General features: G+C 43.3%; 2 protein-coding genes across 6 annotated transcripts in view; both read left to right on the top strand.

Annotated features, from left to right (window-relative positions):
- Positions 1-1355: 1355 nt before the first annotated feature.
- Positions 1356-10479, top strand: POP5 (POP5 ribonuclease P/MRP subunit). 4 transcript variants are annotated; one of them, XM_068113459.2, is made up of 5 exons: positions 1356-1612; positions 5642-5781; positions 5985-6134; positions 9753-9836; positions 10253-10479. In XM_068113459.2, the coding sequence occupies exons 1-5, from the start codon at positions 1593-1595 to the stop codon at positions 10348-10350; spliced, it is 492 nt and encodes a 163-aa protein (XP_067969560.1). In that variant the 5' UTR covers positions 1356-1592; the 3' UTR covers positions 10351-10479. The 4 variants fall into 4 exon arrangements, with proteins under 4 accessions (XP_067969560.1, XP_067969563.1, XP_078632564.1 ...); XM_078776438.1 differs by having other exon boundaries at positions 1428-1612; positions 5642-5746; XM_068113461.2 differs by lacking the exon at positions 1356-1612 and adding an exon at positions 1687-1767 and having other exon boundaries at positions 5642-5746.
- Positions 10480-20485: 10006 nt separating this feature from the next.
- LOC137425237 (protein unc-119 homolog B) overlaps positions 20486-26973 on the top strand; it is a 50247-nt gene continuing 43759 nt past the window's right edge. For both annotated transcript variants that reach the window (XR_013623194.1, XM_068113448.2), the window contains exon 1: positions 20486-21270. Coding sequence is in view for 1 of the 2 variants with exons in the window: in XM_068113448.2 (XP_067969549.1) it covers positions 21102-21270 (169 nt within the window). In the remaining variant the exon portion in view is untranslated. The remainder of the gene's footprint in view (positions 21271-26973) is intronic.

Here is a 26973-nt window from a genome sequence, read left to right as displayed (position 1 = left end):
CCCCCTTCCCAATCTCTCCCTCCCTCCCTCCCCCTTCCCAATCTCTCCCTCCCTCCCTCCCCCTTCCCAATCTCTCCCTCCCTCCCTCCCCCTTCCCAATCTCTCCCTCCCTCCCTCCCCCTTCCCAATCTCTCCCTCCCTCCCTCCCCCTTCCCAATCTCTCCCTCCCTCCCTCCCCCTTCCCAATCTCTCCCTCCCTCCCTCCCCCTTCCCAATCTCTCCCTCCCTCCCTCCCCCTTCCCAATCTCTCCCTCCCTCCCTCCCCCTTCCCAATCTCTCCCTCCCTCCCTCCCAATCTTTCCCTCCCTCCCTCCCCCTTCCCAATCTCTCCCTCCCTCCCTCCCCCTTCCCAATCTCTCCCTCCCTCCCTCCCCCTTCCCAATCTCTCCCTCCCCCTTCCCAATCTCTCCCTCCCCCTTCCCAATCTCTCCCTCCCTCCCTCCCCCTTCCCAATCTCTCCCTCCCCCTTCCCAATCTCTCCCTCCCTCCCTCCCCCTTCCCAATCTCTCCCTCCCTCCCCCTTCCCAATCTCTCCCTCCCTCCCCCTTCCCAATCTCTCCCTCCCTCCCTCCCCCTTCCCAATCTCTCCCTCCCTCCCTCCCCCTTCCCAATCTCTCCCTCCCCCTTCCCAATCTCTCCCTCCCCCTTCCCAATCTCTCCCTCCCCCTTCCCAATCTCTCCCTCCCTCCCTCCCCCTTCCCAATCTCTCCCTCCCTCCCTCCCCCTTCCCAATCTCTCCCTCCCTCCCTCCCCCTTCCCAATCTCTCCCTCCCCCTTCCCAATCTCTCCCTCCCTCCCTCCCCCTTCCCAATCTCTCCCTCCCCCTTCCCAATCTCTCCCTCCCCCTTCCCAATCTCTCCCTCCCCCTTCCCAATCTCTCCCTCCCCCTCCCCTTCCTTGCGACATATACTAACTAGACTTTCAGTCTTGTTATTTATGCCCACATCCTTATAGGGTTGGTTGGGGAGGTTTTTGGCCTCAGTCTTTCACGAACAGGCTGGCCAGATTTGACACTCGACGAAGTATATTATTATGACACAAATTTGTTCATGGTGCCGGCGATAGCTCGCCTATTCTTCACGAGGGGCACTTTGGGGTCTTAACGTTCAGCAACTAATGCCGACGTCTAATTTAAGGTTCACTCTTTACCATATTAAGCTTGCCAAGCCAGCCGTTCCTTAACCGGTTCGTTGGAGTGCTTAAGCTACTTGGCGAGCGCACTACAAGCCGAAATACAGTATGGTAAAATAGTGATAAAGGGAGGTGTATCCTGTTTCGATGTCGCTTGTCTCGAATAAGAGCGCATTTTGATGGGGATCACACTTGTTTGGTATTTTGTGCCATGCAAGTGTAGTGTGCGGTAGTGCTTTCGCCAGATTGTTCCTCTGTTGGTATTTCGAAACTTCCAGGATGTGCGAACTGCACCTCCCGCCTCCCGGTTATATATCTGGGTTTAATGTCCGTAACTGAATAGAGCGTCATCGCTGACCCTAAAGTAAAATTTAAAAAACGCCTGCTCCCCTCCTGATAGTGATAGTGATACTGATAGCGCTTGTCCTTTCCTTTTCCTCGGCGGTCAATATTTGTAGAAAATGGTGCGTCTCAAAAACAGGTGAGGTGCTTTTGCAGTTGCTGCTAAATTATTTTGCGATTATTAGCTGTTCTCGGATCGGTCGTGACGTCACACGCACATGGCAACGGTGCGGCCTTGGCGATGCGTTGAAGAAGCTAATTGCTGCCGTGATGTTAATTTTCCACAGTAATTAGGTGAAAATGCTTGTAATTGTACGGATGTAGAATGTGTTTCTAAAAACTTTGAGATGTTAGCCGATATAGTGTGTGTGTGTGTGTGTCCAGTGTGTGTGTGTGTGTCCAGTGTGTGTGTGTGTCCAGTGTGTGTGTGTGTCCAGTGTGTGTGTGTGTCCAGTGTGTGTGTCCGTGTCCGTGTCCATTGTGTGTGGCTGTGTGTGTCCATGTCTTCTAGTTTGTGTGTGTGTGTGTCCATTGTGTGTGTGTGTGTCTGTGTGTGTCCATTGTGTGTGTGTGTGTGTGTGTGTGTCCATTGTGTGTGTGTGTGTGTGTGTGTGTGTGTGTGTGTGTGTGTGTGTTGTCCATTGTGTGTGTGTGTGGGTTGTCCATTGTGTGTGTGTGTGTCCATTGTGTGTGTGTGTGTCCATTGTATGTGTGTGTGTGTGTCCATTGTGTGTATGTCCGTCCATTGTGTGTGTGTCAGTGTTATTTTGTGGAGTTCAACTGGAGCTTTCTGATGTAGAATGTGACACACCTACCAAAATGATCCTCGTGATCTCCTGAGTTGATTCGTCTAATCGGGGTCATGCTAAACAGCGCCTGGAGACGCCTGAAGAAACGTTTTTAGCAAATGAACGCTTTTTTTTAGCAGTCCGAACTGCTGTTGAGTTCATTACCGCTGCTTAAATTGTGAAAATCGGTTCAGAATAAGAGCTCATAGAGTGTGTCGCATTGATTGGAAATTAAATAAAGGCACGAACCCGGGAGTCTCCGGGCGGTGTTTAGTTTAGTATGACCCTCTAATCGACAACAAATAATCCGGAAGAATTGCCATCTTTTAAGCGCATGCAATTTTTAAGTATATAGAGCATCTTAATAGGTCTTTCCAACTCCAAGGCATGGTATTCTTTGGAAAAAAAAACTAGAAGGCATCTGAAAATGCAAAGCCCGTCCGCGTGCACTTTGTACTCAGACTTCTACCTTATGCTAAACATGATGAAAACAGATTTTTAACTAGAACGGCACTTGGTGGAGCGCATACCGCCACCAGCCTGAACAGTTTGTCTTGTATCCCACTGATAGGCCTGACCCGGATCCGGATCTTCACCAAAATTAAATCGGCTTGTTCTTGTCACCTAACCAACTCATCCACAAAGTTTTGCCCAAATCCGTCCATAACTTTTTGAGATATCCTGCTATGCATCGTTTTTGGCCCTATCTCCCAATGGTGAAGAATCACTTGAAAAATTATACGAGCTGAATCTGGATCTTCACTAAAATCGAATCATTTCTTCCTTGCGACATACACTACCTCCCTGCCAAATTTAGTCCGAATCCGTCCACAACTTTTTGAGATATCTTGTTCACAGACAGACAGACAAACAGACAGGGGTGAAAACATAGCCTCCATCCACCTTTTGTGGCGGAGGTGAAAATACAAAAAATTGACGGTTTTAGATGACGTTGACCTTTGGACCTCAAAAGCAATATGCTACAGTGACCCAAAATGCAAATTCTTAAAATTTCAGGTCAATTGTATGAAAATTGACGATTTTTTGCAACTTTGACCAATTATTAATTTGTCTTCTCCATATTGACATAATATGGGTCAAAAAGGTACGGCCCAGACAGTACCAGCTTACTTGGAAGAATGAGCCATTCGAGTATCCTGCGTCTGAGTGGTGGCCCGTTCAGGATTGGGCCCAAGAGCCTCGGAAACTGCTTCGGCAGCCATATGCATCTCAAGATGCAAAAGGAATGGTGGTGGGGATAGAGGAATGCTGTGGCCAGTAGTGGAAGCTAAAGAACAAGAGAAGGAAATAAAATTAAATACATCCATCCATATTTGAAGGAAAAATAAAAACAAAGAAAAATTAGATGGTATTCAGAGAATACATACCCCGTGCAGTCGACTTGTTGTGAGGCTACTCTTGTTTTTTTTTTCTTTGATCCAATATGTCTGCCAGACTACGTGACTGATGACGTCATAAATTCCCATTCTTCAATATAATTGTTGCGTAGATCATGCTGAAGAAATTTCATACTGAAATTTCAAATTATGACGTCATAATGAAGGCCCCAATGACATCATCATTAACACCATTCCCCATGCGGAGTTCTTTACAATTATCCACATTTCACCATTTTTTTTCCATGAAGCAGTCGGAGAAAGAGGTCCAATTTTTTTCAGTTTTTCTAAAGATGGCGCCATGCCACGTGACCTATGACATCATAATTACCACTAAATAATTTACACGAGTAGACGCATACTATGGTGAAAATTTCGTGTCAATCGGACCAACGGTTGTCGATAAAATGGATTTAAACAAGATGGTACCCCATACCACATGACTTATGATGTCATAATTATCAATACAAATTATGCATGAGTTGTCGCATATTATGGTGAAAATTTCATGTCAATCAGACCAATGGTTGCCGAGAAAATGAATTTTTAAAATGCAGACGTAAGCTACCAATCGCTTAACCCCACTTTTCGCTTCACAAGCGCAGGGTAATTAGGATTGATAGGATCCTGGGAGTGGGAGGATACGAATGACAGCCGGAGAGAGCATGTTGGGAGAAAGATGGCCGTTATCAACCACGGCTAATTAAAGAGCCAATGTGGCAAATAGTGAGCCTTTGGTGCACATGAACGGTCTGGGGGGGAGGGGTGGGGGTGGTATTTCCAGCACACAAGGCTATACAGCAGGTTCATGTGGAAGAGCCTTTTGTACCTTGCTAGTGTTGTGTGGTTCTCGTAGATACAGGTGAAGGAACCTTAAGAGCACCAATGGCAGATAAACATCACAGTGGATACAGGTGAGAGGGGCCTGAGAGCTTCAGCTGTGTGTAAACGGGCACAGTCAGGTTGCAAACTCATGAAGAGAGACAAACTTCACCAAACAGAAACCATCGTACATTGCCGTGCTCCGCTGTTGTTAGACCAAACAACACAAAATTGGATATGATTCCTCTTCCTTCGATTTCTCTGTCTCCTAACATCAACAGCTTAGCTCTCTGACATGTCACACTGGAATTCTCCCGACACTCTTCCATTTTCTCGCTCTCTCTCAATTTTGTCTTCTCCTGCAACTGTTCTGGTATGTCTCTTAAATTGTCTCTTCCCATGCTCAACACACTTTCCCTAAAAAAAACTCACCAAATGGGTCGGTTCAACAAACAGCTGGTTTGAACCAGCCATTGGGAGCAGACATGCAAGTGCATGTTCAGATGTCCAACCGCCCCTCAGGCTGGCAGTTTGCACAGGTGGTGGGGAAAAGTTAAAATTAAATTCATAACACATTACAGAATAAAATACCACCTGCTAGTCATCTCATGGCATAATGATGCGATACTATTTTACTTTTAGTGGAATACATTTGATCTCAATTAGAGGTCACATGAGAAGAAAAAAAGAGATGACATCAGATGTTTTTAACTTGAGTTGTGATCTGCAAAACAGTTTTCAAAGGACACATGACCTTGGACCTTTGACCTGTTGAACCGAACATCCAATCAGTTCATCTTTGTATTGCAATCCATACTAGTGCCAAATTTGGTTTAAATCCCTTCATTGGTTCTCGAGTTATTTTGGAAACAAAAAAAACGAAAATGGACGGACAGCCGGACGGATAATTCAAATGTATAAATGCCTCCAGCCTTCGGAAAAGCGGCGGAGGCATTAAAACATTAAATTTTATCAAGTGGTAATAAATTGTACTTGAGTTTGATTACAACCACATGCTATATCACCATATGCCATAATTTAAATTGTTTGCTATTGTTTTGCACATCTCTAATGACGTCGTACACAGTGACAAATTTCCGATGTCATGGCTGGATATGAATTACGTCATTGTGTTGATAATCGTGAATGTGATGCTTGCAGGTATGTGCTGTGTGCCGTGCGAGGGGGTGATTCAGCCCTCCGTGCTTTATCGCCAACTGCTGTGTACAACACAGTGTCCCACGCTCTGCTCGTTCAGCATGGCATGTACGGACAGGCGAGGTGCCTCATTGGCATGACAGGTGCACAACAACAGTCCTCTCCACCACATTACACTGCCATTACTTATTTACGTAAGAGTAGCAGGCTACCACTGACACAGCCATCTTCCTGCAAGTGTCACACGGCATCTCGCCAGCACAGCAACTGGCGTGTAGGTCATGTTTTATTTTTCAGCTGAAATAATTCTGGGCAGTGCATCATGTGTCATGCATGCTGCGTGCAGTCTCCTATGTGAACATGAAGACGGGCGTGGTGATTGTGAGGGTGCGGAAAGACTCCTTGCCTCTGCTGTCCTCTGCTCTTCCCTTTGTCTCCGACGTGGGATTCCCTCCCAACCGTGTACAGTGTAATCTGCACACATTGCACGTCGGAGGTAGGCGAGTGGATAAAGAAATATAAAAACTTTGTTTGAGACATCTCCAAAGGGAAGTGACAGTGTTGCCTCGTTGTTTGCAAGATAACTCAAACACTTAGTCATATGAAGCTGAGATTTTAGACATCTTCGATGTGAGTCACAGAAAACATGAACAACTTTGGTGCAATTCAACAATTAGCTTGACCTGTGATCTTGTATGAATTTCAGCTCAATTCTCGTTTTTACCACATACGTGTTTTGTCCGTTATTACCTCCGCCACCGAAGGTGGATGGAGGTTATGTTTTCACCCCTGTCTGTTTGTGAACAAGATATCTCAAAAGGTTGTGGACGGATTCGGACGAAATTCGGCAGAGATGTAGCATATGTGGCAAGGACGAAATGATTAGATTTTGGTGAAGATCCGGATTCGGATCCGGCTAGTAGAATTTTTAAAGTGATTCTTCACCATTGAATGATTCATTCATTTCTGATGCATTTATTCATTCATTCTTCACGATTGGGAGACAGGGCCAAAAAGGACATATAGCAGGATATCTCAGAGTTGTGGATGGATTAGGACGAAACTTGGTGGACAGGTTGGGTGTGTGACAAGACCGAATAGATTTGATGTTAGTGAAGATCTGAATATGGACTCGGATATGAGAGTTATTTAATTTTAAGTGATTCTTCACCATTGAGAGATCGGCGAAAAACAATACAACAAACAACAACATGCATTTTAAAGGCCATTTTCCCTGCAAGAGCGGGGGTTAGCCTTGCGGTCCCCATGACAATCTTCTCCATTTTGCCCTATTTTCTGCATCTCTCCTTGTTAACCCCCTTGCCCGCATTTCTTCTTCCACCATCTTTAGCCAAGTCTTTCTCGGTCTTCCCCGTCCTCTGCTTCCTTCTACATTCATTTCCACCACTCTTCTCAACCAGTCACTTTCATCCTTCCTCAACACATGACCAAACCATCTCAACCTGTTCCTCTTCACAGCATCAATCACAGGCTCTATTCCCATCATCTTTCGCAATTCATCATTTGTCTTCCTCTCTCTCAACGATACTCCGCACATCCGTCGAACCATTCGCATTTCCACCCTTTCCAACCTTCGTTGCTGCTCTACGTTCATTACCCATGTCTCGCTCCCATAAATCATAACACTTCTCACACATGCAGCATACACCTTTCCCTTCAGCTTCAACGACACTCCCCTCATCATCAGCACGCCACTCAGTTCCCGAAATCGGCGAAAAACAATATATGACATATTTTCAAAAGTTGTGGACAAGTTATGAATAAACTTGGTGGACGAGTTGGTTAGGTGACAAGAACAAGCCGATCCGATTTTGGTTAAGGTCCGAATCCAGATTCGGCCTATCAGTGGGATACAAAACATAAACTGTTCAGCCTGGCGGACGTATATGCTCCACCGAGTGCCATTCTAGTTTAGTTGTGTCCTTGTAATTCCTGGTAAAATATACTCAGACAAAGTGATTGCCAAGGTTGTATGCCTCCCCAAGCACCCACGATCCATTGATGGCCATATGTTTTTTGGATTATCATCTGACCTTGACCTTCAACATTTAGGAATAGCGTGTAAATTATGAAAATGTGTCCCTATGTACAATCTATCCATAAAACCCAAGATCATGAACATCGGAGGAACATTATGAAAATCGGTGGACCATTATTCAAGTTGTGATCACAAAGGTGTTTTTTGTTAATTAGGTCACAATCTGATAAAAAATAGGTCAAGCAGACAAATCAAATATAAGGTGCACAACTTCAGTGCAATTACGCTATTATGTTGCAAAAATATCTTGGAAGGCTGAATGGTCTTTGAGATGCTGCAATGGCAAAATTGAACGGAGAAAAAACGACCTCCATTTTTTGACCACCATTTGACCTTGACCTTTAACTCAGAGAGGTATGATGTAAATGCGGCTTGCTCTAGGCTCTCATGAGGGAATTTTCATTACGATCGGACATACCTTGGTCGAGTTATGGTGCAAAATGTTAAAATGGCACTCCAGTTGGGTCATGAACTTCAAGATGAGGTCAAGGTTTAAAAAAATGTCAACCCCATGTACGTTCTCTTCCCATTATTGATGCAAAATTTCATTTTGAAAGTTCCAGCTGGCTCCAAGACAGCCAGGATATTGGCAGTAAAGGGAGAATTTCTTTTTTCTAAATGGTGGTTTCGTACTATTACGTTTGTGGGGGTAGGTAATGAAATACCTTAGTGAAGTCAGGATTGTGTAAATTAGCATGGACTGTGTGACGCGAGGAAGAATCCCACCTCGATGTAACTAAGTAGGGATTCTGTATAGAATAAGATTGTATTTGTATCTCCATACGAGGGGTGGGGCTATGCTAATTTGGTTGGGCTTAAGGATAATCCCCAGTGTGTAATTGCCCCTGTGATTTTTCCCTTCTGTTTCATTTCATCAAAACTCGGCCAGCCAAGCAATCGGCCCCATTGTTACAACAACTGCCATTAAACTGACATTGCCGACAGTACCCAGCACATTCCATTGGGCAAGTAAACCCCGCCCCACGACCGCCGACATCATTCGGACATTCCCGAACAGTGGCTAGACTCCGCCTTGAGGACTCATAACGGAGAAACCACGCCCCGAGCTTCGTGACTGGTTAAGGAGCTATGGGATGATGTAACCGGACGTCAGGATTGCTCAGGGAGTGACGTCAGCAAAGGACAAAGGAGGGTGCACCCTTCCCCCCACCCCTCTCTCTCTCTTGGTCCTGGGCTGCGTGGCGAGCGGGCGCATATTTTTGGTCTCTTCCTCTGTGCTGGACTTCGTGGCAGGCGGTCGCGTGACCCGTGTGCGCTCTTGGAAAAAGACTGAGCAAGAGCGGTTCGGGGCAGTCAGCATCATGAGAAGTACCTCACGTTTAGACGTCGAGGAGGGTGACTCCGCACAAGTTTGTGCGCTTCCCGCGCGGTGGTTTGGAGGCGACAAACGCCAAGCCCCCTCGTTGAGACCAGAGTTAAGTGCTGGCCAGCAGAAACATCATTTTTTTTTACTTTCGTTTTCCCCTTGTTTGTATACGAGTCTGAGTGGAGACGTCTCAAATTAGGAAATCGTTTTGACCTCACATTCATTTTAATTGCATCATGATTATTTTCATTAAATCGGTATTTGCTGACTTTCAATTTCTTGTCCTGTTCGTTTTTGTGTTTGTGGGTCGAGGGATAACCCGTCGGCCGTCCGATCAGATAAGGCTTCGGGCTTTTCCCGCGCGCGCCAAAGATAATCCCGCCAAGTTTTGAAATACACCGAGGAGTTAAAGCTCGTTGCGGCTATCCGTCATCGGAGATCTTAATCCCCGGCGATGTGACAGTACTCCTCGGGTGTTGAAGAAACTCTGGTGTACCATTAAAAATTGGGGGCACTAATTGTAGAAACAGACTCTACAACAGGATAAAGCCTCACCATATCCTCGGGAAGGCTTAAACAAATCAAAATGTATTCACAATTTGTATAATGAAGGACCTGGGTTTAAGTATGCAGGAGAAAACTCCATTGCCTTTTCTACTAACACAAACTTTGCCAGATCAATCTTGTTTTTTTTTCTCTCCAATTCCTCCCCAAAAATATTTCTCCAGGTAGCATCAGATCGTGCCAGAAGTTTTTGATTGAACACCATCGCAAAACGTTGCAAAGGCAACTTGCTGCATGTGTTACGAACGGTACGAGGCCACTTCCTGCAGCAAGGAATTAATGTTTTTAAATTCACATCTCCTCCCTTTACTCATGTTGGCCTCAATATTTTACCCAGACTGAAACTTGCACTTTTGCCCACAAGGAAGGAAGAACAATTGCAAAGGAAGTGTGAATTTGGCCCATAATGCTTGTGTTGCATCCTGAGCATGTATGCCCGGTGGGGGTTTCTGAACTCGGTGTCATTTTGCGTTCTTGTACAAGATATTAGCTTATGATGATGACCAATTTCTCAAATTCTGCTTGCACAGTACCTTAGGTATTACACCTGCAGGTGTTCATATGCTGACCTGTTATCTTTGCCCCACGACTCCACCCCCAAACCCCAACCTTATTTTTCCCAAACCCAATGTGCTGCAAAAATCATGAAAATCGTCCATCTCAGAGGAGCGCCAGAGAGTGAGAGAGGCTATTACGTCCACCTGCTTCCCGGTTGACCTGGACAAGGACGTGGATGCCGATCTGGATATGGATGCAGATTAAGTGGGGATGTAGAAATCCCAGTCACGTGTGAATATAAATTGTATACAGAGTGAACTCTCCTTAAAGGAAAATTGGAAGTTACATTTTCAAATACTGTATTTGTCGCAGAGTAAATACAACCGGAATACACCTGGTGCTTCTTTCAAATCAATTTGATAAGACAATTGTCATTCTTCCATTAAACCACCTTACGTAGAATACGAGAAGGTTGAATGTGGATAGGAAAGCAAAAGGGGTATTTTCAGCTTCGATCTGCTTTGATATAGCACTCCTCGTAGTCAATGAGAGTTTCCGCACCAGACTGCTGGCCTTTTCTTCCAAATGCATCACTTTTTGTGGTGCAAGCTTGCCGTAAGATGCTACACTATTTTGCTTTCTGCACCTTCAGAAAGAGAACGTTGTGATCTGTGGGTATTTCGCTGGTGGGATTATCTTCTATCTCTATCTACAAAAGAAAGTTTTTGTTTGTTTGTTTGTCTGCACAACCTAATCTCCTGAACGGTGAAAGATAGGAGGAAACCTCTAAAACAAAAAATGTCGGGACGGACCCCGGGAAGGTTTTAGGCTAGGTGGCGAGGCCGCCTCGGCCGGGCTGGGCCCATTTCGCAATTAAAAGCTGAGCTGAATTATAATAGTCAATCTTCTATGGCCGCGAGTAAAAGCTGAATTGTAGTAGTAAATTCATTCAAAAAGAACGAAAAATGTCGGGACAGGCCCCGGGAAGGTTATAGTCTAGGTGGCGAGGCCGGTTGAGGCCACCTCGGCCAGGCTGGGCCCATTTCGCAATTAAAAGCTGAGCTGAATTATAATAGTCAATCTTCTACGGCTGCGAGTAATTATACGGCTACGGCTGTGAGTAGCTGAATCTACGGCTGCGAGAAGCTGAATTATAGTAGTAAATGCATTCAAAAAGAACCAAAAATGTCGGGACGGGCCCCGGGAAGGTTATAGTCTCGGTGGCGAGGCCGGTCGAGGCCACCTCGGCCGGGCTGGGCCCATTTCGCAATTAAAAGCTGAGCTGAATTATAATCGTCAATCTTCTACAGCCGCGAGTAAAACCTGAATTATAGTAGTAAATGCATTCAAAAAGAACCAAAAATGTCGGGACGGGCCCCGGGAAGGTTTTTGGCTCAGTGGCGAGGCCGGCCAAGGCCGCTTCGGCCGGGCTGGGCCCATTTCGCAATTAAAAGCTGAGCTGAATTATAATAGTCAATCTTCTACGGCCGCGAGTAAAAGCTGAATTATTGTAGTAAATGCATTCAAAAAGAACAAAAATGTCGGGACGGGCCCCGGGAAGGTTTTTGGCTGGGTGGCGAGGCCGGTCGATGCCGCTTCGGCCGGGCTGGGTCCATTTCGCAATTAAAAGCTGAGCTGAATTATAATAGTCAATCTTCTACGGCCACGAGTAAAAGCTGAATTATAGTAGTAAATGCATTCAAAAAGAACCAAAAATGTCGGGACGGGCCCGGGAAGGTTTTTGGCTATGTGGCGAGGCCACTTCGGCCGGGCTGGGCCCATTTCGCAATTAATAGCTGAGCTGAATTATAATAGTCAATCTTCTACAGCCGCGAGTAAAAGCTGAATTATAGTAGTAAATGCATTCAAAAAGAACAAAAATGTCGGGACGGGCCCCGGGAAGGTTTTTGGCTGGGTGGCGAGGCCGGTCAAGGCCGCTTCGGCCGGGCTGGGTCCATTTCGCAATTAAAAGCTGAGCTGAATTATAATAGTCAATCTTCTACGGCCACGAGTAAAAGCTGAATTATAGTAGTAAATGCATTCAAAAAGAACCAAAAATGTCGGGACGGGCCCCGGGAAGGTTTTTGGCTGGGTGGCGAGGCCGGTCGATGCCGCCTCGGCCGGGCTGGGCCCATTTCGCAATTAAAAGCTGAGCTGAATTATAGTGGTCAATCTTCTACGGCCGCGGGGTAAAAGCTGAATTATAGTAGTAAATGCATTCAAAAAGAACTAAGAATGTTGGGACGGGCCCCGGGAAGGTTATAGGCTCGGTGGCGAGGCCGGTCGATGCCGCCTCGGCCGGGCTGGGCCCATTTCGCAATTAAAAGCTGAGCTGGATTATAGTCGTCAATCTTCTACGGCCGCGAGTAAAAGCTGAATTATAGTAGTAAATGCATTCAAAAAGAACCAAAAATGTTGGGACGGGCCCCGGGAAGGTTATAGGCTCGGTGGCGAGGCCGGTCGATGCCGCCTCGGCCGGGCTGGGCCCATTTCGCAATTAAAAGCTGAGCTGAATTATAGTAGTAAATCTTCTACGGCCGCGAGTAAAAGCTGAATTATAGTAGTAAATGCATTCAAAAAGAACCCGGGCAACGCCGGGTGCTTTCGGCTAGTTGGATATAAAAACGCTCTTACTTTGCTGCGCCTAACAGCTTCTTATTCTTCTGCTCAGGGGCGTCACTCATACGCAGGATGTGGTGTGGCTGCAGCTTTGCAGCAGTTCTCGCAGGTGCACAGTAGTGCCGCTGATGCAGGGCCCCCTGTGAATCGAGCATGAATTTGGAATTTTTTTAGCAATAGCTCGTGCACTCTTCCGCTTGGAGCAAGTGAATTTTCCGGCAGTTTTTAACAGGAACTCCATGGCTCTGCATGGGATGTAAAGCCAGTAATCACCAGGTGGCAGATCTACACAGCACTGGGAGGTTGTGGCGGTGATCAGTCTTGATCCATTTCCCTTTGTTTCTGTCAAATGGCTCAATCACTGTTCCTCCAGGACTGTCACATGATTGCCTTGTGATTCAATCACTCCAAAGGAAGCCACTCAATGGTGAAATGTCTTTAGTGCACCAACAGACCACCTTTTGTAATCCCCCTCTGTGTTACACTCGCTGCCTAAGAGCCCCAAGAACGTTGGAGTGTAAAACTTTCCTTGGTTGGCCTGCAGATAGCCAGAATGTGCGTTCACATGGGTAAGGTTTGGAAAAAGGAAGTGTGGTGGCGGAACGTGAAAAACGTGGGTCTGTGCGGAATCATTTTGGTGTTCTGCGGCCATCCTGTTCACGGTTGAACCGTCCCGGCTCTCCACAAAGGTTACACTGGGTAGTCCCATTGCCTTCCCAACAAGTAATCATTCAGGGCAGGAATTTGTTGAGAATGCCGGTGATCGCTCGCCTACGCTTAGGGAAGGACACCGTAGGATCTTTAACGTCCACCAACAACGAACCCTCCGGCAGACAGGCAAGGACGCCAGTTTAACGTCCATTCCTGCCCTAACCAGCAGAGGGCCTTGCATCAGGGACACAGCCGCGTCCTCGGCCGGTGATGCTACCCCGTGGCCTTGTGCTGCGTACAAACGAAGAAGAAGATCACGTACCTCCAGTCAGCAGTGCAATCTCTCTGCTCCTTGCACCAATGCAGTCGTACCTTCTTGTTTGGAACCGACATGAGGCGTTTGCGCAAAGGTCTCCAACAGCGGTCGTTTCACCAAATGCTTTCGTCCACAGCTCTCCCTCTTGGCGACCACTCTGCCCTCGTGTTGCCATTGCTGGTATACCCAATGACCGATGTCTTGGAACAACCTAACAATGTGACCTTTATCGCGACTGTGGCACCAACGCGACAGCCACCCATGATCATGCTCCTGTCAAATACTGTTACATCTCTGCCTTTGCCCATTGTGCTCTGTCCACGTGATGCTGGATCACCTGGATCACGTGTCGTATTATGCAAGACACGTAATTTGCATCCCGTGTGCAGGGTGATGATGCGAGCCCTGAAGGCCGAGAGTAGACCCGCGTAAAGGGTGAACGGCTTCCACGAAGAGGGCGGGGGTGGGGGTGGGGGGGGGGGGGGTGTTAAACATCCCACTATCTGAATTTTGGAAGAAAATAAACGAGCAGATTACCCACCTTACAGGTGACCTTGTTCTAACCATCCAACAAATTCTTCTAACACATACCTTTTATTGATTTGCATATGCATACCTTCAATATCTGCTTATATATTCCTTGACCTTTTGACCTTAAAAAGTTGGTTCCCCAATTCAGTGATGCACAATGCAATTGCTCTTGAATTTTCAGGTTAATCGGATGAAAATTGATGATTTGTCAGATGAAAATTGATGATTTTAGACGTTTAACCTTGAGTTGACCTTTGACCTTTTGACCTTAAAAAGTTGGTTCCCCAATTCCGTGTTGCACTATGTAATTGCTCTTTAATTTACAGGTTAATCAGATGAAAATTGATGATTTTTCAGATTAAAATTGATGACTTCAGAAGTTTGCCTTGAGTTAACCTTTTGACCTTAAAAATAGTTGGTTTCCCAATTCCGTGTTGCACTATGCAATTGCTGTTTAATTTTATTTTATTTTATTTTATTTTATTTTATTTTATTTTTTTTGTATACAAGGTCGAGGCTCGTGAAAGAGCGAACATTAATCACACAGAAAGACAAACCGACACATAAAACATATAACATAGGGAGCGGTAGACAAGATGGGGAGAGAGGGGGAAGGACACAAACACAACATTTGAGAGCAGGGACCGAGAGACATGGAGACATCGAGAGATCTGAGAGAGGGCGAGGGCTTGGGGGGGGGGGGCGTGGGAAGGGGGCGGTGGGAGAGGTATAAAACATATGGACACTGCCAGGACTTCCAGGAAAGAAGTTGGAATTTCAAACAAGGTGGATCTGGGGTGAATTAGCGGGGGTAGAAAAGATCAAGGTTTTGGATGGGGGAAGATAAGAGATGGTGGTGAACAGCTGTTTTAAAGACCTGGAGGGAGGAGTGGGATTGAAGGGAGTGAGGGAGTTTGTTCCAGAGGCGGGAGAAAAGAGGAATGAAAGAGTGAAGGTGAGCAGAGAGCCGAGATTTCGGCAGTTTAACCATCAGAGGGTTGCTGGCAGATCTTGTGCGACCTGTAGGAATATTTGGGGGACAGAGCACAGAGAGAGCTGGGGGTGCAAGGCCGGAGAGGAGTCGGTAGAAGACAGAAAGACCACCTACCTGCCTGCGGTGAGTGAGTGAAAGGCCCTCAGAGATAGCTTCATCGCGGGAGATTCCAATAATTCTGAAAGCTTTGATTTCAACAGCGTGAAGCCGAGCTATGTGTGAGGCAGGAGCACCGGCCCATAGGGGAGAACAGTATTCCATTGAGCTGCGGATGAAAGCCTTGTATGTGGTGAGGAGCTCAGGTGTGCCGAGGAAGGACTTCGCACGACGGAGGATGCCCAGTCGGCGACTGGCTTTGGAGGCCAGCTTGGAAATGTGGTTTTCCCAAGAAAGATCAGGCAGATAGTGAGACCCAAAATCTTGAGCGACAGAACTTCTTGGAGAGGATTGTTGAGAAAGTAGATGGGAGGGTTGTCCAGTCGATCTTTTCGGAGAGACATAGTAAGAGTGTGAGATTTGTCAGGATTGAAAGACATGTTCCACTTGTTTGACCAGTCTGTGATTTTGTCCAGGTCTTCAGAGAGTGAGGAGGCAGCAGACTGCCGATCTGAGGGAAGAGGAATGGAGCGGCAGAGAGTGGAGTCATCAGCAAAGAGATAGAGAGGATTTTCGAGAGAGTCAGAGAGATCATTGATGAAGACCAGAAAAAGCACGGGGCCCAGAACACTGCCTTGGGGAACTCCAGCCTGAACAGGAAGAGGAGATGAGAGAAACCCATTCAGGGCCACACGTTGACGACGACTAGAGAGGAAGTCCGCCAGCCATGCGTGGAGATTTCCATGGATACCAAAGGAGGAGAGTTTGGTGAGCAGAGCGGGGTGCCAGACCGTGTCGAAGGCACGTGATATGTCGAGGGAGACAGCTCTAATTTCCTGTTTGGCATTGAGGACCTCCATCCATTGTTGAGACAGCAGAAGCAGCATGTCCAGAGTAGAGTGACCTGGTCTGAAACCAAATTGATGATCAGAGATCAAGCCATTGGAGAAGAGGAAAGATTTCATATCCGAAGCAATGATGGATTCCATGACTTTGCTGATAATTGGGAGAAGGCTGATTGGTCTGTAGTTGCTAGGATCTGTTTTTGCACCTTTTTTGTGCAAAGCGGTGATGTTGGCTGATTTCCAAGCAGATGGCAGTTGACCTTGAGCAAAAGAGAGGGTGAAGAGAACAGAGAGAGGGTGAGATAGAGCAGCAGAGCAGGATTTTAGGACCCGTGGGCTGATGCCGTCGGGTCCAGTTGCAGAATCAGAGTCGAGGGTTGACAGAAACTTTTCCACCTTGTCAGGAGGAAAGGACACGGAGTCCAGGAGCAGCAGGGTACGACTGGGTATGGTGGGTACAGAGAGGGATGGGTTTGGGACACAAGATTTAGAGGCAAACACAGAGTTGAGGCATTCAGCTTTTTCACGTGCGGAGTCAGCTGTGTAGCCGTTTGAGGTAAGGGAGGGGATGGAGGGGGAACAAACACCAGAAACGGATTTGACCAGACGCCACCAGGATTTGGAAGAGGGAGACAGATAAGAGAGTTCGGTCTTGAGAACGGAGAGATATTGTTTCCTGGCTCTCCTGAGGGTGGACACACACTTGTTTCGGGCTTTGTGAAAGGAAATGAGATTTCCTTCCGTTGGATTTGCTTTCCAGGAGACGAAGGCAAGTTGTTTCTGGGCAACAGCCTCACCACAAGATTCCGTGTACCATGGACGGGAGGAAGGGTATGACAACTGAAGACGAGATGGGATAAATCTGTGCATGAGAGAGAGCAATTTACTTTGGAAGAATTCCCAGGATGAGTTGATGTCAGAGGTGGTAGAGATGGGAGACCAGTCCAGATGATTGATGGCTGCTTGAAGACCGTGCCAGTTGGCCTGAGTGAAATGCCAGACTCGTCGACGCTGAGCAGGCTCCCTGAGGATGGTCAGAGAGATGTCCACTTTAACAAGGACATGATCAGATGATCCGATCGGAGCAGAAGAAGAGCAGCAGACATTTTCAGGGAAGTTAGTCATAACCAAGTCCAGAAGAGAAGATGTTCCGTTGACTGAGATCCGGGTCGGGAAATTGACAGATTGTGTCAGTCCCAGTGAGTCGCAGAAGTCCTTTGCTGAGGAGCCATGGCTGGTGAGAGAGGTACCCACACCCAGCCAACTGGCATGATGACAGTTGAAATCACCACATATGAGGAAGAGAGAGTTGGGATGAGTAGATAGAAGTTGGTCCATATCATCAGACAGCGAGATGTAGATTGAGTCATCACTGTTTGGTGGATGGTACAACACACATATGAACAAGAGGTGGGAGCGAAGGGGAAGCCGTAGCCAGAGGTATTCCTGGGGGTGAGGTGGAGAGAGTGCAGTGCAGGGCGAGTGAGGAAGAGAGTTTTTGATAAAGATAGCAACCCCGCCTCCAGGACGAGGCTCAGGTCTATCATACCGGAGGAGGGAGTAGCCCGGGAGAGATACTATGGAATCAGAGACATCATAAAGGAGGAAAGTTTCTGTTAAGCAGATCACGTCTGGTTTGACAGAAGCAACCTGTATGGAGAGATCAGTTAAGTTTGAACGAAGGCCCCGGATGTTTGAGGTCCATACCGTTAATGAAGAGGAAGGGGGAGCATCAGATACAGAACAGGGGGGAGGAGGGGTAGGGTAAGATGTGGAAGAGGTGGAAGAGGTAGGGAGAGCTGTTGAAGGTGTGTCAGAGATTTCAGAATAGCTCGGAGAAAGGGAAGGATGGGGCGGACAAAAGGTTTGATGGTGATTGGGTGAGCCACAATGAGGTGTTATTTGAGGAGGGGGAAGAGCGAGGCAGAAGGTTGGGGGAGATGGAGGTGAGAGTTTGAAGGGGGAAGAAGCGGGGAGGACGCTTTGAGGAGGGGGAGTGAGAGGGGGGAAATTGAGAAGCAATGAGGGTGGGGAGATTTGAAGGGGAGGGGTGAGGGGGGAGTTTGGGAGGGAAGGGGCAAGGGGAGGGATTTGAAAGGGATGGGATATGGGGGAGATTTGGAGGGGAGGGGTGAGGCAGGAGTCTAGGAGGGGAGGGGCGAGGGGGCGTCTTGGCGGGGAGGGGTGAGGGGGTAGTTTAGGAGGGAGGGGGCAAGGGGGGAGATTTGAAAGGGATGGGTGATGGGGAAGATTTGGAGGGGAGGGGTGATGGGGAAGATTTGGAGGGGAGGGGTTATGGGGAAGATTTGGAGGGGAGGGGTGAGATTGGATTTTTGAAAGTGTACGATTTATGGGAAACGAACATTTATTGCAAAATGAGTTTCTTGTGACCTTCGAGTTAAAAATACGTTTAAGGACGCTGGATGGAGGATGGAGTGCAGGAGAGTTTAGGGAATGTAGAAAAAAGGCACTATAGGAGATGGATATTTTTTTTGGGATGAATTGATTTGGTGAGCAGGTCGAAAGCAGCCTTTTAAAGAAGAAGAAGAAAAAGGTGTTATAAAATATGACGGAATACATAACTTGAGGGGAAAGTGTAAACATTGAAGGTTAATGAGTGAAAACTATCTGGGGAAATGGGGGAGAAACACGTGGTCGAAGAACGAACGAACGAATAAGAATGAATAAACGAATGAGAACAGAGAAGGAAAATGTTTTTTTTTTTTTTTTTTTTTTTTGAGTTGAGATTTACACAAGGAAGTAGGCTATGGGTGAAAAGCCTGGGAATACAGAGAACGAAAGTTATTGGATCACAAAAGACGGACCGCTGAGAGAAAAACAAAGCCTCAAGGTTGTACAGTGCACACTGTACAAGGCCTCAAGACACGACACGGCAAACAGACGATCAATTTATGAAAGATAAACACCGAGAAACAACCAAAGTTGCACACAATAACTTCACACACCGAAAGATAAATACAGTTTCGACAAAATACAATTGTGAACAGACTTAACTTCGAAAAACGTGGAGACCGTGTGGAGCTTCGAAAATCCCTGCCGCCGTCTCCAAGATCTCAGTGATGCACGATGCAATTCTCAGGTTAATCGGATGAAAATTGACGATTTGTCAGATGAAAATTGATGATTTTAGGAGTTTAACCTTGAGTTGACCTTTGACCTTTTGACCTTAAAAAGTTGGTTCCCCAATTCAGTGATGCACTATGTAATTGCTCTTTAATTTTCAGGTTAATCAGATTAAAATTGATGACTTTAGAAGTTTGCCTTGAGTTAACCTTTTGACCTTAAAAATAGTTGGTTTCCCAATTCCGTGTTGCACTATGCAATTGCTGTTTAATTTTTAGGTTAATCGGATGAAAATTGATGATTTTAGAAGTTTAACCTTGAGTTGACCTTTGACCTTTTGACCTTAAAAAGTTGGTTCCCCAGTTCAGTGATGCACTATGTAATTGCTCTTTAATTTTCAGGTTAATCAGATTAAAATTGATGACTTTAGAAGTTTGCCTTGAGTTAACCTTTTGACCTTAAAAATAGTTGGTTTCCCAATTCAGTAATGCACGATGCAATTGCTGTTTAATTTTCAGGTTAATCGGATGAAAATTGATGATTTGTCAGATGAAAATTGATGATTTTATAAGTTTAACCTTGAGTTGACCTTTGACCTTTTGACCTTAAAAAGTTGATTCCCCAATTCAGTGATACACTATGTAATCGCTCTTTAATTTTCAGGTTAATCAGATGAAAATTGATGATTTTTCAGATTAAAATTGATGACTTCAGAAGTTTGCCTTGAGTTGACCGTTTGACCTTAAAAATAGTTGGTTTCCCAATTCCGTGTTGCACTATGCAATTGCTGTTTAATGCTCAGGTTAATCGGATGAAAATTGATGATTTGTTCGATGAAAATTGATGATTTTTGAAGTTTGACCTTGAGTTGACCTTTTGACCTCAAAAATAGTTGATTTCCCAAGTTAGTCACTCAATGTGCAAATGCTGTTCAATTTTCAAGTCAATCGGATGAAAAATGACAATTTTAGAAACTTGACCTCAAGATGACCTTTGACCTCAAAATCAATCGGCTTCTCAGTTGTGACTACCTCTACAACTTGGTAAAGTTTCATGACGATCGATTTAGAATTGTGACCTTGTGGCGAGTGACAGAGAGACAGAATAACGCACAAGACCAACCAATATACTTGAAAAATCTTCGATTTTGCAAGTTAATAAATCACAGAATAACTATTATTTGGGGAAATCAATATATTGTCACGTGACGGTAAACTTGGACGTGTCGTCCCACGAAACCCCCAGCGCTCACACCCACAAATCGTACGGTGAACACCCCCAACAAATTCTACACCCATCTCTGCCTCACTCCTCAATCCTTCCCCCTTTCCTCCCTCTCCCCCACCCTCCTCCTCCTCTCAGCAACTCTATCCTTCAAAAAGGAGCTTAAATGAAAGTGCTAAACAAGGAAAATTAATGGGGTTAAGAGGACAGTTGTATGTAGGCCTACTGCTATCGGAAAAAGAATGAACGCGAAACGAAAATGAAGAGGGAAAAGACAAGGCGGGAGAATGATGGAGTAAGAAGAAGAAAAAAAGAGAACAATTGCACATTTCGAGAAACAAGTAAATAATAAGAGATAAAGAGAGAGAAGAAATAAAGACAAATTCGTTCGGAGAGATTAAAGTAGCGTATGAATAAAGTAGATAAAAAACAATAAATGTGGAAGAGGTGAAGACCACGTTGACAGGAAGACGAATAATCGAGAGACGAAGGAAATAAAAAAGAAGCCCGAGAGGAAAAAGTGGAGGTAAAAACAAATAATGAAGAGGAAGTGAGGATAAATGAAGAAGAAGAAGCACCGCAGTAGGAGGAAGAAGAAAAGTGAGGGGAGGCGGGCACTACACGTTGGTGCCGCCGCATTGCCATAACACCCGACATGAGCGGATGCAGAGGAGCCTCGCCGGGGCTCCCAGAGAGAGGTCGGTCTCGAACTGCACCGCCCAAGGACTCCGAAGAGTGGGAAGGGGATGTGCACGAGGAGACGATGAGAAAAAAAGGCGCCATTCGGGTCGAGGATGTGTTGGCTCTAAGGAGGATCACTCGAGGTACTGTATCGTGAAGCCTCCTCCCTCGTTTACCACACACACACACACACATTGCCTCCATCACACATCTGTGAAGTGACTGAAGTGTCGTGTCCTGTCCTGGGATGTTGTCAGGTGATGGTTAAATTTCCGTTTTTATGTCACCGAAAATGAAATAGGAACATGATACTGTACTTTAACAAAACATTATAATAATACTGTACTTTATCAACAAATTATAATAATACTGCACTTTAGTAACAAATTATAATACTGTACTTTAACAACACATTATAATAATACTGTACTTTAGCAACAAATTATAATAATACTGTACTTTAACAACACATTATAATAATACTGTTAACTGTACTTTAGCAACAAATTATTATAATACTATACTTTAGGGACAAATTATAATAATACTGTACTTTAACAAACATTATAATAATACTGTACTTAAGTAACAAATGATAATACTGTACTTTAATAACAAATTATAATAATACTGTACTTTAGTAACATTATAATAATACTGTACTTTAATAATAAATTATAATACTACTGTGCTTTAATAACAAATTATAATAATACTGTACTTTAACAACACATTATAATAATACTGTTAACTGTACTTTAGCAACAAATTATAATAATACTATACTTTAGTAACAAATTATAATAATACTGTACTTTAATAACAAATTATAATAATACTGTACTTTAACAAACATTATAATAATACTGTACTTCAGTAACAAATGATAATACTGTACTTTAATAACAAATTATAATAATACTGTACTTTAGTAACATTATAATAATACTGTACTTTAATAATAAATTATAATACTACTGCACTTTAATAACAAATTATAATAATACTGTACTTTAATAACAAATTATAATAATACTGTACTTTAATAACAAATTATAATAATACTGTACTTTAATAACAAATTATAATAATACTGTACTTTAATAACAAATTATAATAATACTGTACTTTAATAACAAATTATAATAATACTGTACTTTAATAAATTATAATAATACTGTACTTTAATAGTGTTGCGGTTTTGCGAAGCCCGTTCTCTTACCAAGGGGAGATTAAGCATAAGCACCTTGTTCTCCTTGGGTCTTCGAACCGCGAGACTGAGTCGCCACTTCCGGGCAGACGTGGAAAAGGGTTTCGGGACAATTTGGCACGTACCTAAGTACCCACGCCGCAGCGGAAGCGGGTATGGAGTCTCGCACGAACCACGCGTAATTGAGTACACCCGAGCGGATGGCGTACCACGTGGTCCGTGCTGTTACCTTGCTATTGGAACCCGATCAGAGCGATATAATTCATACCATGCTAAGTCAATGATGGAGAGACAAAAGCGGTCGAATCAAAGGAATAACAGATTTAATTCTTATTTACACAATGTACAATGGTAGAAGAAGAGAGACACAGGGCAGTCTTAAACAGTCTTACCTCTCCCAGACAATGGGCCCACTCACACATACAGGGAGGTGAAGGAAGAATGTTCATGCGCCGAACGCGCCGGCTTTGGTCCTCCAGGAACAGCTCACCCGGCGTGGCCCTCTGGCGGCCACCGCACGTATCCCGGCGAAGGCAGGCAGGCAGGCGGAAAAATCCTCGCGGCGCATATCTCAGCAAAGCAGGCAGAAGGTAATATGCGCGCGTCTGTGGCCCGGCACAGCTGTCTTTCACAGCGCGATTAATACAACTGCCGTCAAACTGAGCGCTCCGAACTCATAACTCGTAACTCAGCGCTTTCACTCTCGTAACTGAGAACTCAACTCAACTCCGCGCCTCCCTTCTCATAACTCGGAACTCAACTCGTGGGTTGCGCCACTCTCATAACTGAACACAGCGCTTTCACTCTCGTAACTCAACGGAGGACCCCGACTCATAACTGAGAACTCAACTGGCTTGCCCTGCGCGCATCTCATAACTCAGGTGGTGGCTCCGGGCACAGGGTTATATCGTCCCGCCCCGGCCCGTATCGAATGTTCCAAACCCCGCCTTTTGCCGCAGTGGTAAGTCACTCCCCTCGAGCCCTGATTGGTGGCTCGTGCTTACCGGTCACTCCTCCCCCACCTTCCTTCGCCTTTGGCCGACTTGTTCAGGGCTGCCTCATGGTATTTCGCGCCAAAACCAAAAGCATGGAGGCATCGTAAAGGACCTAATTCTCATTATTCTACTCAACGCAAAACTAACACAGGAAAGGTCTACGCTTACATTTACTAAGAAATAACTGAGCTTAAACGAGGCTACGTGTTGTAGTGTAACTAAACTATGAGGGGAAATTAACCTTTATTATAAAAACACAAAACCTCAACAATAGCAAATTATAATAATACTGTACTTTAACAACAAATTATAATAATACTGTACTTTAATAACAAATTATAATAATATTGTACTTTAATAACAAATTATAATAATACAGTACTTTAACAACAAATTATAATAATACTGTACTTTAATAGCAAATTATAATAATACTGTACTTTAATAACAAATTATAATAATACTGTACTTTAATAGCAAATTACAATACTGGACTTTAATAACAAGTTATAATAATACTGTACCTTAATAACAAGTTATAATAATACTGTACTTTAATAACAAATTATAATAATACTGTACTATAATAGCAAATTATAATAATACTGTACTTTAATAACAAATTATAATAATACTGTATTTTAATAACAAATTATAATAATACTGTACTTTAATAACAAATTATAATAATAATGTACTTTAACAACAAATTATAATAATACTGTACTTTACCAACAAATTATAACAATACTGTACTTTAATAACAAATTATAATAATACTGTACTTTAACAACCAATTATAATAATACTGTACTTTAATAACAAATTATAATAATACTGTACTTTAATAGCAAATTATAATAATACTGGACTTTGATAACAAATTATAATACTGTACTTTAATAACAAATTATAATAATACTGTACTTTAATAACAAATTATAATAATACTGTACTTTAATAACAAATTATAATAATACTGTACTTTAACAACAAATTCTAATAATACTGTACTTTAATAACAAATTATAATAATACTGTACTTTAACAACAAAGTATAAGAATACTGTACTTCAATAACAAATTATAACAATACTGTACTTAAATTATAATACTGTACTTTAATAACAAATTATAATAATACTGTACTTTCATGAATTATAATAATACTGTACTTAAATTATAATACTGTACTTTAATAGCAAATTATAATACTGGACTTTAATAACAAATTATAATAATACTGTACTTAAATAAGAAATTATAATAATACTGTTCTTTAATAAATTATAATACTGTAATTTAGTAAATTATAATACTGTAATTTAGTAAATTATAATACTGTACTTCAATAACAAATTATAATAATACTGTAATTAAAAAAGTTATAAGACTGTACTTTAATAAATTATAACTGTAATTGAATAACATTATAACGATACTGTACTTTAATAAATTATAATAATACTGTACTTTCATAACACATTTTAATAATACTGTACTTTAATAACACATTATAACGATACTGTACTTAATAAATTATAATGGTATATTTAAATAATACATTATAATACTGTACGTCAATAACAAATTATAATAATACTGGAATTAAAAAAATTATAATTATACTGTACTTTAATAAATTATAACTGTAATTTAATAACATTATCATGATACTGTACTTTAATAAATTATAATAATACTGTACTTTAATAACACATTATAATAATACTGTACTTTAATAACACATTATAACAATACTGTACTTAATAAATTATAATCGTACATTTAAATAATACATTATAATACTGTACTTTAATAACACATTATAATAATACTATACTTTAATAACAAATTATAATAATACTGTGCTTTATAAATTATAATAGTGTATTTAAATAATCTACTATATAAGAGAGATGTCTGTGTGTGTCGCCATTTTTCTCAGAGATGGCTGAACGGATCTTCGTCAAACTTTCAGAGGTTCATCAGTGAGTGCCTGGGAGTGTTTTCGGCAAAATATATATATATATATATTTTTTTTTTTTTAAAGATCGTTTTTTTGGAGTAAAAAAAAAGAAGAAGCTTGACAGTGCCAAAGCCTTTTTAAATTAATGACAGTTATATACAAGTACACATTCGCATAAATAAATACAAAACAATCACCAGACATTTGAATACAAATAAATCAAACAATTCCGGAAGTGTACGAAGTTGGTAGTACGGCGTCTTCTTCTTCCTGATCGGCATCACACTTAACTCAGAAACGTGATGAACGCCACATTCACCCCATTCACCCCATTCACCCACCAGCATATATATGAACCCCCTTCCTCTCCTGCCTCCCCTCCTCCCCTCCCCTTTCCCCCCCATCCCTCCTCCTCTCCCCCCTCTTCCCCTCCCCTTCCCCTCCCCCAGCCCTCCCCCTCCTCACCTCCCCCGCCCGGCAACACCGGGTACTTCTGCTAGTACATTATAATACTGTACTTTAATAACACATTATAATGCTACTGTACCTTAACACATTGGAATGATACTGTACTTTAATAACACATTGTAATGATACTGTACTTTAATAACACATTAGAATGATACTGTACTTTAATAACACATTGTAATGATACTGTACTTTAATAACACATGATACTGATACTGTACTTTAATAACACATTATAACTAGAACGCCACTCAGAGCGCATACTCCCGCCGTGGGTGGCCGCTGCTGAGCCCTATCTTCCAATGCTTAAAAATTCCTGGATCCGGAATAATATCCTGAGCTTCACCAAAAGCTAACACATTCTTCCTTATCCCAAGGGCAATCATCCCACCAACTTTCATCCAAATCCGTTCAGAACTTTTCCAGATATCTTGTTTACGAACACACGAACACATACACACACACACACACACACACACACACACACACACACACACACACACACACACACACACACACACACACACACACACACACACACACACACACACACGGACGGACGGACACAGACGGACGGACACGATCGAATACATTACTCCCGCCTGTACTGTAATAACATATTATACTGATACTGTAATTTAATAACACATTATATTGATACTGTACTTTAATAACACAAAATGATACTGTACTTTAATAACACATCATAATAATACTGTACTTTAATAAATTATAATCGTGTATTTAAATAACACATTATACAACAACAACAACAACAACATGCATGAAGGCCATTTTCCCTGCTCGAGCAGGGGTTAGCCTTGCGGTCCCCATAACAATCTTCTCCATTTTGCCCTATTTTCTGCATCTCCCCTTGTTAACCCCCTTGCCCGCATTTCTTCTTCCACCACCTTTAGCCAAGTCTTTCTCGGTCTTCCCCGTCCTCTACTGCCTTCTACATTCATTTCCATCACTCTTCTCAACCAGTCACTTTCATCCTTCCTCAACACATGGCCAAACCATCTTAACCCGTTTCTCTTCACAGCATCCATCACAGGCTCTATTCCCATCATCTTTCACAATTCATCATTTGTCTTCCTCTCTCGCAACGATACTCCGCACATCCACCGAACCATTCGCATTTCCACCCTGCGTTGCTGCTCTACGTTCATTTCCCATATCTCGCTCTCATAAATCATAATGC

This window comes from Myxine glutinosa, chromosome 4 (genome assembly GCF_964187855.1).
Source record: "Myxine glutinosa chromosome 4, kmMyxGlut1.1, whole genome shotgun sequence".
NCBI lineage: Eukaryota > Metazoa > Chordata > Myxini > Myxiniformes > Myxinidae > Myxine > Myxine glutinosa.
Note: the sequence above shows the minus strand (reverse complement) of the source record. Positions and strands in the feature narration are given on the sequence as shown.